The 12981-nt window shown below is 36.3% G+C and overlaps 1 protein-coding gene across 1 annotated transcript in view; it reads right to left on the bottom strand.

The window, feature by feature from the left end:
• tmem198aa (transmembrane protein 198aa) overlaps positions 1-12981 on the bottom strand; it is a 38016-nt gene that overhangs the window by 13991 nt on the left and 11044 nt on the right. Inside the window, exon 2 of the mRNA XM_014022321.1 lies at positions 3071-3300. Within this exon, the coding sequence (XP_013877775.1) occupies positions 3071-3209 (139 nt within the window). The 5' untranslated portion in view covers positions 3210-3300. The remainder of the gene's footprint in view (positions 1-3070; positions 3301-12981) is intronic.

Below are 12981 nucleotides of genomic sequence, written 5' to 3'. Positions count from 1 at the left end.
TAAATACAATGCTATTCATATGGTAATTACAACCTTATTTCATTTAATGGTTGCATGATAATTACCATGTAATTACATTTTAATTAGAACCATCTTCAATAAAATTTAAAATATTCATATTATTACTTTATAATTAAAACATTATTACCATGTAATTTAATTATAATAAGATGGTAATAACATGCTTTTACCTGTAATTACCATATAATAATGTGTTACTTACACGGTAATTACAACTTTTCCTCTTGTGATGTACCCTGGTAATTACCATAGAACTATGTGGTATTTAAATGTAATAAGGTAATAATTTCCCTGTAATTAAATGGTATTTAATGTTTCTATTACTGTAGTAATATAGTATATACCATGTAATTATTAGTTTTAATGACATGGTAATTACCATGTAATTACATGTAATTACACATTGTTATTACCATCTTATTACCATATAATTACATGCTAAAAGGGTACTGTAAAAGAAAGTGTTATATACATAATAAATTGATGCACATCTACAGGTGATCTACACTTTAGTTGGATCTATTTTGCTTTACCTTTCGTGCTAATATGGTCCTTTTTCTATTGTTTATCCCTTTTTCTCAGCTCTTTATTCCTATAATCATTGTTCCGCTTCTCGATTTATCCTCCATCCTTTTTTTCCTTGTTGCTTTCTTTACTTCTCCTCCATCCCATCTGTTCATCCCAGCTTAATTGGCTCACTTCTCTTCCATTTTAACTCTGCCTCATCCATTATGTTCCTGCAACATCACTTATCATTTATTCTGCAACTTTATGTTTCTGCACGGATGGAAAGCTAACTTTTTTTCTTGTCTCATTTTTTTAAATTTTTTTGAGCAAAACATTATTTTTTTTCTCTAACAAAAATACATTTATCAGCAGGAGTGATTCATTGTCAAGCTGATCATCCACAGTAATGTGTTCATGTTCAAACATGGCTGAGGGGTTTCTGAGAACTATTGACAACGTGCAGCCTCATTTGCGCAGCAGTAATTATGGCACTTAGTTCTTTGTTTCTGGAAAGTGCTGTCAAACAAGAGCGACAAACAGACTCCACAGGGCTGACGTGCTTCTGGTTCTGGTCTCAGATGATGTCAGTTTGTTTCTGTGGTTTTGTTATATGATGCTGTTGATTAATTTATTCATCCATTTCCCTATATGCAACTTCTTTTTGATTAATATAATTGTCCAATCAATAAGACTCTTTGAGTTATAYAATGCAGAAAATAAAACAATGCATAATTTTCAGTTTCAGAGCAGGTGATATCAACTGGATAACTTCATTTTTAGAAAATAAGAAGACCGGAAGTCCATTTCTCTGTGCTGTAATTAAAAATATTAATGATGGCATATGGAGAATATCAACATATATTTGAAATAATAATAATAAAAATGTAATACTGTTGATTGATCAAGTCAATGATTATGATTTTACATGAAACTAATCTTTATATTAATTTTTTTATTTTTATTCTTTATTCAAGTGGATAAAAGTGAGTGTGTGTATTGTGTGTGAACCCAGCTCGTACCAAACAGACATGGAAGCAAATAAAGATTAAATATGAAAACAGTAAAATCATGTAAGGTCAGCTATAAGCTCTTATCTTCAACCTTTAACAAATAAATTACATAATTCACTGCTTCAACACACAAAATTATCATGCTCCCCTGAAAGATTTACCAATATTTAATGTAAGTTTATTTGACTTTTCATTGTGAATCAGAATGATTGTTAATTCTTCACAAAAAAAGCTGTGATGAACGATCAGCTGAAGAGGCTCCAGCTGCCTCTGGAGCTCACCTTTCTTCTGTAATTTCTTTTATTTTTAGCAGTTTATATCATTTAAAAAACTGAATAAATTCTATATGCAATAAAATAAAAATGTATGTTTCTGTAAGAATTTAAACCTTTGATTATAATTTCATTAGAGAGCAGAAATGTCTATGAAATTTGATCATTTTTCTTTCCCTAAAACTTCCTGTGAAACAGCTACAAGCTGTACTTAAAGAAAAAGATTGAAACCTGAGTAATTAAAAACATCTAAAAATGCTCAAACAGATATTCATCTGAAAATGACAAGACATCTAATTGCGGTCTTATCACTGTCCCGACATAAATTTCTGTGGTGTATTAGTGCTCCAACATACAGGCTCCTTTAGAAAATGACACGCTCTGTCTGACTCAGTCCTCGTGCACCTCTCAGGTGAGACAAACTCAGGATTTGTTCAGTAATCCTGCTACAGAGCAGGGTTGGTAACTCAGGATAACTGCTATCTGGCTTTCTGAAGCCAAAAACCCAGGATATGCAAATAGTTACCCCAGAACTTAGGATTTCCACTTATCCTGCTTCCTGAAACAGGGCTCTGGTGGTAAATGTTCTGTTTATTTTCAAGGCTAGCCACTGTAGCACTGATGCATCCTGTCAACTAAGAAAAATAAAATAAAWAAATTCATAATTTCAGTCAACCTGTTTCAAATGCAGAGCCTGATGAGGATGCTTTACTTGAATTTATTGAATGTTTATGCTGTCTGCACGCTTCAGCAAATTGTATTTGCATGCAATTAATCTGCTCAAAGGTGCAAAACATCACGCATCAGTATTCATCCAAGAATATTAAAGAGGTTGTCTTGCCTAAACTTTTTATTTTTATCATCATTTAGATGCTTTTAAAAAAAATGTTCATAATGTAACCCTCTTTTAATGCTCTTTCTCCTCTACTGGTTTGCATTTTCTTTACAAACTAAAGAACAGTATATTTTTAAGCATTTTATGTCAGATTATAACAAATACCATGCATGCATTATAGTATGCCTGCAAGACTGTTAGCAGTCATTGTGTTGCATGTCTAAAGCCAGTATCTCACTTTGCTGCAGAAAGCTGTGAGTAGCATTTAAATGGGAGTTTCCAAAAGGTCTTAAAAAAGTTGCAGGTGTTCTATCACAAGTTGCAGAGCAGAGCATCTGCGTCACATGAAGTTTTTGCTTGTAAATGATGCATTTTCACAAGTTAAATTGGAGTTCACGTTTCACATCGATGGATTTGTTTCTTACCAAAGAAGCAGTAGATGATCCCGAAGAGGCAGCACATGGAACAGACCACCGATGGAACRATTTCATATCTCCTCTCAATCTCCTGGTCGCACTTTAGCCCCATCTCAGCCAAACCCAACAGCTGGCTGGTGGAAGTCATGATGACTGCGGAGGGGGGCGGGCGGGGAGGGGTGGAGGCAGTGTGCAGGGATTCCTGGATCAGTGGGCCTCACCCATGGAGACGCGTCTGCCTGCAAACAGGAAGCATAAAGAAAAGAATGATGGACGGCGACATAGAGTGAGACTGAACGAGGTGAAGAAAGAAAGGAAGGAGCAGTTATTTATTATTCTCTTTACTCAGCTGTGAGTGCTGACGCAGCGGTGATCAGGCTTCATAACTTGTGAGGGGAAACAATCGGAACGAGTCTCGCTGAAGACGAGCTTAAACTTAAACGTCGACTTCGCCGGAGTGTTTGACCAGTTGCGGGAGATTTGCAGCACACAAATAATAGTTGCCATAGAAAGCCCAACTGAATTCATTTGCATATATTTGCATTCCGTGGGAAATGTGTAGCACAAGCGCAAGGCATGTGTGATCTTTGAATTTGTCCTTCAGAGATTGAACAAAACAAGCAAAACATCTTCATCATATTTATCAGTCACGTTAAACAATGAAGCAGCTCTCTGATAAAAACATTACCACAATTTCATCCAAAGTGTAAAACGTATTAATTTGAGTCGTGTGCAGTTGTGGACAGTGGACAACTTAAATCAGAAGACAGAACAGGTCAATTTCAAACAAGTGGCATGTGTTTGGCTAATTTATTTATTTTATTTTACGGTACTTTTAGAAGTTATTTTTGATGCAAGTGTTCAACAAGACTCTTTAAAAAAACAGGATTTAAAATTCACTGAATAGACTCCAGWTGAACTCTTTTTCGTAAGCGTCACAGTTAGAGCTGAGGCTGAAAYGGTGCCCAGTGTACTGAAACGTGACGCCAAGTGTTCCTGGCCAAGTTCTGGCATTGATGAATTGTTGTCAGTTTGCACAGATCCCCACAGCAGCAGAAAGAAAGAAAAAAAAGGGAACTCGTCCGTGGGTGTTTTACTTCATTTAAAAATGAGGGGGGTGAAAAAACTCCATAAGAATTGAAATCATTTATGAAAAACTTAGCTGAGGAATCCGAGGAACCCTTGAAGTTTACTGAGGCTTAATGTTCAAACAGTGTTTTTGTTGACAGAATCATTTGAAGCCAGTCAGGCTGGACAGGAAACAGASAGCGCAGCAGTTCTGAAACCTTCAGGTCACGGATTCAGAGTTTCCTTGATGCCACTTTTGTTTTCTCAGCAATACGTTTTATGTTGTTACCCCTTAGAAATCTAAATCTTTAAAATACATTGACTTCCTGCAGTTTGCGAAGGTTGTTTAACTCTGACGTTCTTCCTTTTTGTTCATTTGTCTTTTTTCTGACTTAACCAATTTTCCAGTTGCTGTCGCTGCTGATAGATTTCCCCAGAGTGATGGTGTCATCCTCATGTTCGAGTGATGGGAATAATTCTCAGTGACTGATCTCCTCCATCTATAACAGTGGCCAGATTATTTTGGCTCCTCTTGTGTCAAAGGTTAAGGCTTCATTTTGGCAAACCCCCAGTTAATTGTCATGTCAAGCCTTGAAATAGATTGTTTTTTCTCCCCTCTGGCTATGCTCAAGGCCTTTTTGGTTGAATGAAGCAGTAATGGCTTATATTGAAATTAACAAGAGCTCAGCTGCCATGGTAAAATGAACAAAATAAACCGAGAGGGATCGTGTATTTTTTTAAGTTTGTTTAAGTTTTTTTKTTTTTTTCAGTTTTATTGATGTTYAGTGATTCATGGGCTTAATTGTGTTAACTTGTGTTTTCATTTTACCAGTTCTTTGTRTTTCTTTGTGCCATCTGCCACATTTAATTCATCACAGCTGCAGTCAGTTTTCCCATCAGCCTAAATCCATATATTCATTTTGCTGCTCACCAGCTGAGTATTATGCACGTTGTCTGCCACCGAATTTTGCTTCATTTTAAAACGAGGTGTATTTTRTTCCTTGAGCTTGTGCCAGTCTGCATTTTGGGTCCAAACCTTTTTGTTAACKGTGGGATAAACAGATTAAATCAACAGATTTTTACTTTCAATTAAAGAAATCTATTGGACCTAGAGCTGGGCGGTATGGCCAAAAATTTATATCAYGGTATTTTCAACATTTACACCGGTTTGATGGTATTTGACTGTATTTTTCTTTKCATCACAGGYCAGCTGATAATAAAATGTACAAACACTGCTTATTAACTTTTTTCTTTTACTGTACCTCTGTCKGTGTCGCTGTTTCCCTYCTCTATGTGTCTTTTCTCCTCCTGGTTGTAGACAGTAGTCATGCATTTTGGTCCGGTCGTGAAGGAGGAGGGTTACAAAAAGTTTATTATCGGGTCTATTGTTTTATGTTATTTAATAAAGATTATCAGCACGACTCACCTTGYACACCAGTCATTTCMAATTCCATTACAAACTACTTTCCCCTGGTTTTCCACAATAGAACYACATTAAGTCTCCATTAACATAACGTCTCCATATTAACGTCGCACATTAAATCTAACTGTGCACSTCACTGAAGAGGTGTTTACTACATTCAGCGATGGTGAAAACGGGATGTTTTTTTTCAAGTCAGTCAATATAAGCAGCGAAATYGCCACCTGCCTCTGAAGCTGTTCAACAATAACATTAGCATGCTAACGCACATAAGAGGAAAACTGTCCCCCGGGAAACAGCTCATTGGCGGCCGCGATGAAACGTTCCGCACATGTTCAGTCTATTTAAACCGTTATGTCCGGTATTCAGAAAATTCATATCATAACAAAAATAAAAACCAGTATTCGGTACAAAACGGTATACCGCCCAGCACTAATTGGACCAATTAGAAACTTATTTATTTCATAATTTTAGAATTTTGTGTGTAAATTAAACATGTTGAAATTGATTTACTGTATTTATTTAACTGAAATGTAATGAAACACACATAAACTATCCTACGTGCTCAGTAAATAAGTAAATAAGTAAATAAATAAATAAATAAATAAATAAATAAATAAATAAATAAATAAATAAATAAAACCAGGCATTGGGATTTCATCTAGAAAAAAAATGTACCTATAAAGTTAAAAGCATTAATTTAAAACAGCCTCTCTGAATCATGCTGTCAGCCGAACTCCCACACAGACACACAACTCCCCTCTCATTCCTGTTCTAAATCCGAACGGTTAAAGCTGAGACACAAATTAAAACCTCCTCAGTCAAACGAGTGATGGATCCATTTTAATAAAAATAAAGCATCAGTGCTGTATTTTATGCAACATGACATTTAAAACAAGCACACCACTGTATTTTTCACTTGGTTGCTGCCTAACTGTGTTGAAAGAGATGTWTTTTTCATGCAAATGTCTTTCAGGCTTAAACAACACTATGTGAAACAATACCTCACAGAGTTGTACATTCATGCTTCAATTAAGTTATGTGACTGCGAAAAAATCTGCAAGAAACATTGAGATCTGCTGGAACGATTTAGACCATCAGTAGATCAAGATCAACACTTAAGAGAGAAAATTAAAATCAGCAAGACAGAGTAACACCTCAGGGCTCCTGAACATTCAGACTAATGTTAGAACGTTTATATTATGATACAGACTGTACTTTATTTAAATATGTATAAACTCTAAATTAAAGTGTGAAAGAAAAACCTATTCTAGGCTAGTTGCACAACAAAAACTAATTAAATGTTTTGCAACAAAGACAAAGTCCTCTGAATTAAAGTTTTCTCAACAGGCAAACTGTTTCAATAAGTGAGCTTTTAGGACAAAAAAAAGCAATTACCATCACAACAAAGTCAAAAATGTTCAGTTGCAATTGTCTATGAAAGTTTTTCATTACTCTTTCATGCATGTTTTTTTTATAATGAATAAACCAAATTATTCTGAGTCAAGATCTTTTTTGGGTTTTAAGTTTTAAGATTTAAAGAGGTGTTTGTTGTGCACACAGACCAGGGAGTTTAGTGTTTCTTCCAACTGAACCGAAAAGCTCTTTGTAAATAACATTTGTGCTCCTTGAAGTATTTCTCTCAGCCTTCTTTTAATTTGAAATGCACAAAATCAATAGTTTTAATGTTTTCTAAGCCTTTGTAGTTTTTTACACGAGGTGATGYATTAGGTGTTGTTTGTACTCCGTTATTATTTTGTGTGTTCTGTTTATCGATTGCTGTAGAAAAAACTTTCCCTAAAAGAAAATGGCTCTCAGTTCTGCTTTTGGAGAGTGTAATCTGTGTGATGTTTCTCTTTGTTCCTGTTTTTTTTTTCTTTTCTTTGGGACTTTTAACTTCCTATTAAAGCAGTGGTGTCCCATGGGCCACTATTATGCACTTAATTTGAATGAATGGGTTGCAGAACTTAAACTGATAATTGAATAATTGAATCAGGTGTGGTGGAGCACAACAAAATGATGAACGTTTGTTAGATGCGTAGAACAGTTCTTTTAAACATGAATACAAAAAAGGTGCAAAACTAGGATATTTTTTCCTGATTTTTGTGCTCTAATGATAATAAGATGAAGCAACAAAGAAAACATTTTAGTGCGCTAAGAAAAACCAAAGCAGTTTATTCTCTTTCAGGTTTGCAAAAGGCATAGTATCGTTGCACATTTCTTGTATTTAATACCACAAATGAGAGCAAAATAAAGTTCTTTGTAGCACAAAGTCATAAATTCTTGAATATAGTGTTTGGTTGCTTGGAGACGCTGCCCTTGCTACAAAGCAAACCACTTGCTAGGCTCAAACTGTCTGCACCCTCCCGTTCAAAGAAAATGTAAGGACTATGTTATTTTCTGCAGCCTCCTGGGGAGTTTTATAACAATTTTCTAAAAAAAAAAAGAATCAAGAAAAGACCATCTAAAATGAATCAGATCTTGACTTTAGAATAAACGTCCAGTTTGAGAGTCAATGGAAAGGAAGTTTGTTTGTTGAGCCCACAGAGCAAAGCTCATAACACTGTTTGAGTTTCTTTCATCTCGAATATGCCAATACTTCTTTAGTCCTGCAAATATAAGAAAATGCCAAAACTTCTACAGTAATCAGCCCAGATCACATCTTCTGGCTTTTTAAGCTGAATGGGAGGTCACAAACCCCAACAGTGCTGTCAGCTGCTGCCACAGAAATGTTGCCTGGTTAGAAAGCAGCCCAGCAGTAAGGTCAGAAGAAGGAGTTGTTAAAAACGGTGTATTATGCAACAACGTCACGTCTTGTCTGTTTCTATAACAACCGGCAGAGGTTGCAGAACCCTTCAAATAACCTGTAAGGATCCTCTGTATGGGAATGTTCATGCTAAGAGCCAGTCCATGATGCTGCCTTTGAGACTCCAGGCTAAGGACAGCCCTGACCTTTGACCCCATTCAGCTAGTGCTTTTTAAAATTCACTCAAACATTTGAGTGTCCTCAGCAGGACTGATAGACTTTAACAGTTGTGTGAAAGAGATGAAAACTTGTGTTATTGAYTGATCAGTTTGTCTGTTGATCAGTCACAATTTACACTATGTTACTTTTCTAAAGTATTTATTCACTGAGGTGATACTGTAACTAGTGTACTTCAATTCAATCAAAAATAAAATTTTCAATAAAAAAAACAAGTAGGTCCTCTGGATGGGTTCTTCTTTAGTGAAACGTTTCATCTCTCCTCTGAGAGACTTCTTCAGTCTGATGAGTTTCAGGTGAACTCAGCCTTATAAGCACTGCCTCCACCTGGACAAACAGGTTAGTTACATGCAAAAGAGGGCCATCGCCTAACAATAGGCTTGATTAGCTCACAGGGGGTTGAAGGAAGCAAAAGTTGTGAATCAGGGCCCCAACAATACCCAACACAAAGAGGGAAAGAGAGACAAAAACAAGGGGACATTGAACCCCGCTTGCACTCACTACATACACATAGGACACCTAATAACCACAGCAGAAGCATCCAAACCAGTAAGTCAGGTGATGGGGCACATGATCCTCTATGAACAACAGAGCTAATCAAGMMTATTGTTAGGTAATGGCCCTCTTTGGCATGTGACTAACCTGTTTGTCCATGTGGAGGCAGTGCTTATAAGGCTGAGTTCACCTGAAACTCTCAGACTGAAGAAGTCTCTTTGAGGAGAGACGAAACGTTTCACTAAAGAAGAACCCGTCCAGAGGACCTAATTATTTTTTCTTTTTGATTTTTTTCTACCTGGATTACTGAGATGCATCAGGATACTTCAATTCAAGTTTAATATAYTAATTAGACCCCATCAGCCATGATAGAAATATAACATATTAGTGTTTCATCAAATGCTCAAAAACTCATGACAATGTTAAAAGCCCAACAGTGTAGGCTGTAAAAAACTAGTTGGTCTTCTCAAGAATAAAAGTTAGTCTTTAATGACCTATATAGTTAAGAAATCAAGCCAGGAAAGCACATTTCAAACTTCCTCTTATGTAGTGTATTCATTTCTGCAGCTGATGAAGCAGCCATAATTATCACAGGGTCTTTGAAGTGAGCTTGGACTCAGTGAACCGCCATGAAGTGGAAAAAAAATWAAAAAAATCCAACAAAYTTTAATCAGCTGAACAGCTTTGTATCATTGTTGATTTTTATTTGCAAGAAAAAAAAGCGTAAAAGTGTCTTTAGTTGATCCACGGTGGGACTTTGATTCCACAAAACGCGTCTCATTATTACAGTCTTGTTCTTCAAGCCGATGTGCAAACTGACACATGGTAGCAGCATCCTGCAGTCACGACTCACTTATTGAAGTTGTATTTGGTAATTATTAAATGTCATTTTTTGTTGAAATGGATGCCACACAGTAAAGTGCCCGTGACATGCATATACTTCAAATACAGTCAAGGAAAACATCTTTATACCAGTGTTTTACCCTTTTTTGTCACATAACTGGCATAAACATTTTTGAATTTGGCTCAACCAGAGTTAAACAGGAAGTGACACCAGTGGGAAACTCTTTTTGTTTATTGAAACATTATTTGAATCAATCTTGTTTTTTCTCTGATAGTGACTCAGAAAAAATCGAAAGGAACATCAGATTCTTCTCTACAGTCTGTGTTGTCAGCCATGTTCTGTTTACATGYGRACATTCCCATTTGACATCACTTCCTGTCACTCCACATGCAAACATCAGAACAACTGTTCATCGCGATTGCATCAATTTGTTTTTGCAAAATATTGTTAATGTGATCTTTCCAGAAATGCATTCAGATTCATATCAAAAAATTTGATGTCACAGGCACTTCCAACTAAAAGTCACAAAAGTGTGTGTTTTAAATGATGCACTCAATGCTAACAAAAAATTTCCAAATGAAAAGCCCAACAAAAAATGTTTTCTCCTTGTTTATCATTAAGTAATGTTTATCTATCCATGAACTAGGAATGAGTCTTGTGAGTCAGAATGTGAAATTCATGAGTAGGAAACCAACTTTTTGCAAATGAGGAAGCTCATTCTAAAAGCTGCTTATCTATTCAGCATCAGTTCATCATTTAAAAGCACTTTTATGTGGTCCTCAGATAGAAGCTCCGCTGTGTCAACAAAATGTTTCCACTATTTTCTTTTCCACTGTAACATCATTTTCAGAGCACAAGGCAGCCATAAAATGATTCATTCTCCATTTTAAACTCGTAGTGTGTGAACACAGATCTTAATGATGGTTAACAGACCCATTCTTCCTCTCTGCTGCCAGCAAACAAAGACCTCTGAATCAGACCACAGCACCCTGGGCACAAATCACAGCTTACATGATAATATCCTCAGCCACATTCTTGCTTTTGTGCTCTGCAATGCGATGGGCAGTAATGGTGGGGTCACATAGCAAAAGTGCTAACAGTGTGACGACTTGAACTCTACATGTTGATATCCTTCTCCACCCAAATCCCCCAAAAGTAAAAAATAAAAAGAGTTAATAGTGCAAGGACACTTCTTTTATGAATTATTTTAATTATAATAATTATTATGACTCCCACACTCAATCTAGGGGTCATGCTATTTTGTACTGTTTATTTATTTATTTATTTATTTATTTATTTATTTATTTATTTATTTATTTATTTATTTATTTATTTATTTATTTATTTATTTATTTATTTATTTATTTATTTATTTATTTATTTATTTATTATACAGCTCTCACCAAAGTGGTCAATGATTTATTGGCAAATGCCGACACTTATAGTCCCTCAGCACTATTGTTGCTTGACCTTAGTGCTGCATTTGACACAGTAGACCACTGCATTTTGTTGGACAGACTTGAACATTCAATCGGATTAAATGGAAAAGTTCTCTCATGGTTGAGTTCATATCTGTCTGGAAGATCACGGAGGGTTAGTTTTAAAAATGAGCTCTCTGAGATAAATAATGTGGGCTRAGGGGTCCCACAGGGGTCTGTGCTTGGCCCACTGCTATTCTCTCTCCACCTTCTACCTCTTTGTCTTCTTTTGCATCATTTTAATGTGTCCTTTCATTGTTATGCTGATGATTTGCAACTGTACATGCCTTTTTCACTTGGAACCTGCACCCATCTATCTAACCTTACAACCTGCTTAACTAAAACAAGGAAATACGATCATCTCTCCACTGGCTGCCCTGCCATGTTCGTGTGGATTTCAAAGTGCTGCTTAAGGCCTTATATCAGGGGTCTGCAATTAAAATTCACTGAGGTCCAGTTGCTAAAATTTCCTCCTAGTAAAAGGTCCGAACAAAAGTCTGACTTTTGTCTTTTATGGTCTTGCTCACCCCCATATGTTCATATTTCACTGTTAACAAATGGAACTTTATAGTAAACAACTTGTTATTTTACCATATTTCAAAGTAACCCCTGGCAAATAATTTTACAACCTTTACTTCAGAAAACAGAAACCTCAGAACAAAGTGCAAACAGAGCCTAATAACCCCTTTTTTCTTTTATATTGAAGCCTAGTCAAACCTGGAGAGGTGAAGGCTTTCAGTTCAAGTTCAAGTTAATTTGCGTGCTCTCTGCTCGGACGTCAGCGGATAACTTTGCTCACAAGAGCAGTTCATTTCATAGTGGCGCTCCACATTGGCATTTTTAATTAATGTGACCGTTTCAGAGCATATGAGACAAACAGGTTTTGAACCGCCTGCTGGAAGAATGAACATAAATTTCTCTGTCCATTCATCTTTAAAACAGAGGTTTTCTGCATCAACTTTTCTTATCTTGGAGCAAGCCATGCTGTCACCTCTTCTCTTCTCTGGTTAGCTCACTGCACTGGCCATGCAGGGTAAACAAGCAATTTGATTGGCTCAACCCTGTTACCGTAATGACTGTAACCATGTAAGGTAACCTCTAAACCTCCTAACTGTGTCTCTTGACACAGTCTCTTGACTTTCGTATGGAAAAAAATGCTCCATGAATATTATATAATTTTGTGAATTTATCAGATAGGGCACAGGTCCGGACAGAACCAACACTTGTTCCGGATTCGGACCTAGGTCCACCATTTAGTGATGCCTGCCTTATATGGTCTAGCGCCTCCCCACCTTTCAGACCTTCTCCACCCTTATATTCCATCTCGTGCTCTCCGATCTCAGGGCAYTGGTCTGTTGGTAATCCCTAAGGTCAGRTGTAAAACTACTGGAGGTTGTGCTTTTTTCTTTTGTGGCCCTTTACTGTGGAATGATCTCCTTCAAGACATCAGGTTGGCCTGCTCAGTGGAAGATTTTAAAGCTAAGCTAAAGACCCAACTCTAYACTTTGTCTTATGTGTCTTAAATTTTACATTTGTATTTTATCTTTGTTTTTTCCAATGTTTTACTTGTTATTACAACTTCTTTTATATGATACTGACCTTTTTTTTTACTGTTCAGCACTTTGTTGAAAG

This window comes from Austrofundulus limnaeus, unplaced genomic scaffold (genome assembly GCF_001266775.1).
Source record: "Austrofundulus limnaeus strain Quisiro unplaced genomic scaffold, Austrofundulus_limnaeus-1.0 Scaffold325, whole genome shotgun sequence".
Taxonomy (NCBI): domain Eukaryota; kingdom Metazoa; phylum Chordata; class Actinopteri; order Cyprinodontiformes; family Rivulidae; genus Austrofundulus; species Austrofundulus limnaeus.
The sequence above is the reverse complement of the archived record's forward strand: the minus strand, read 5'-3'. Positions and strand labels throughout refer to the sequence as shown.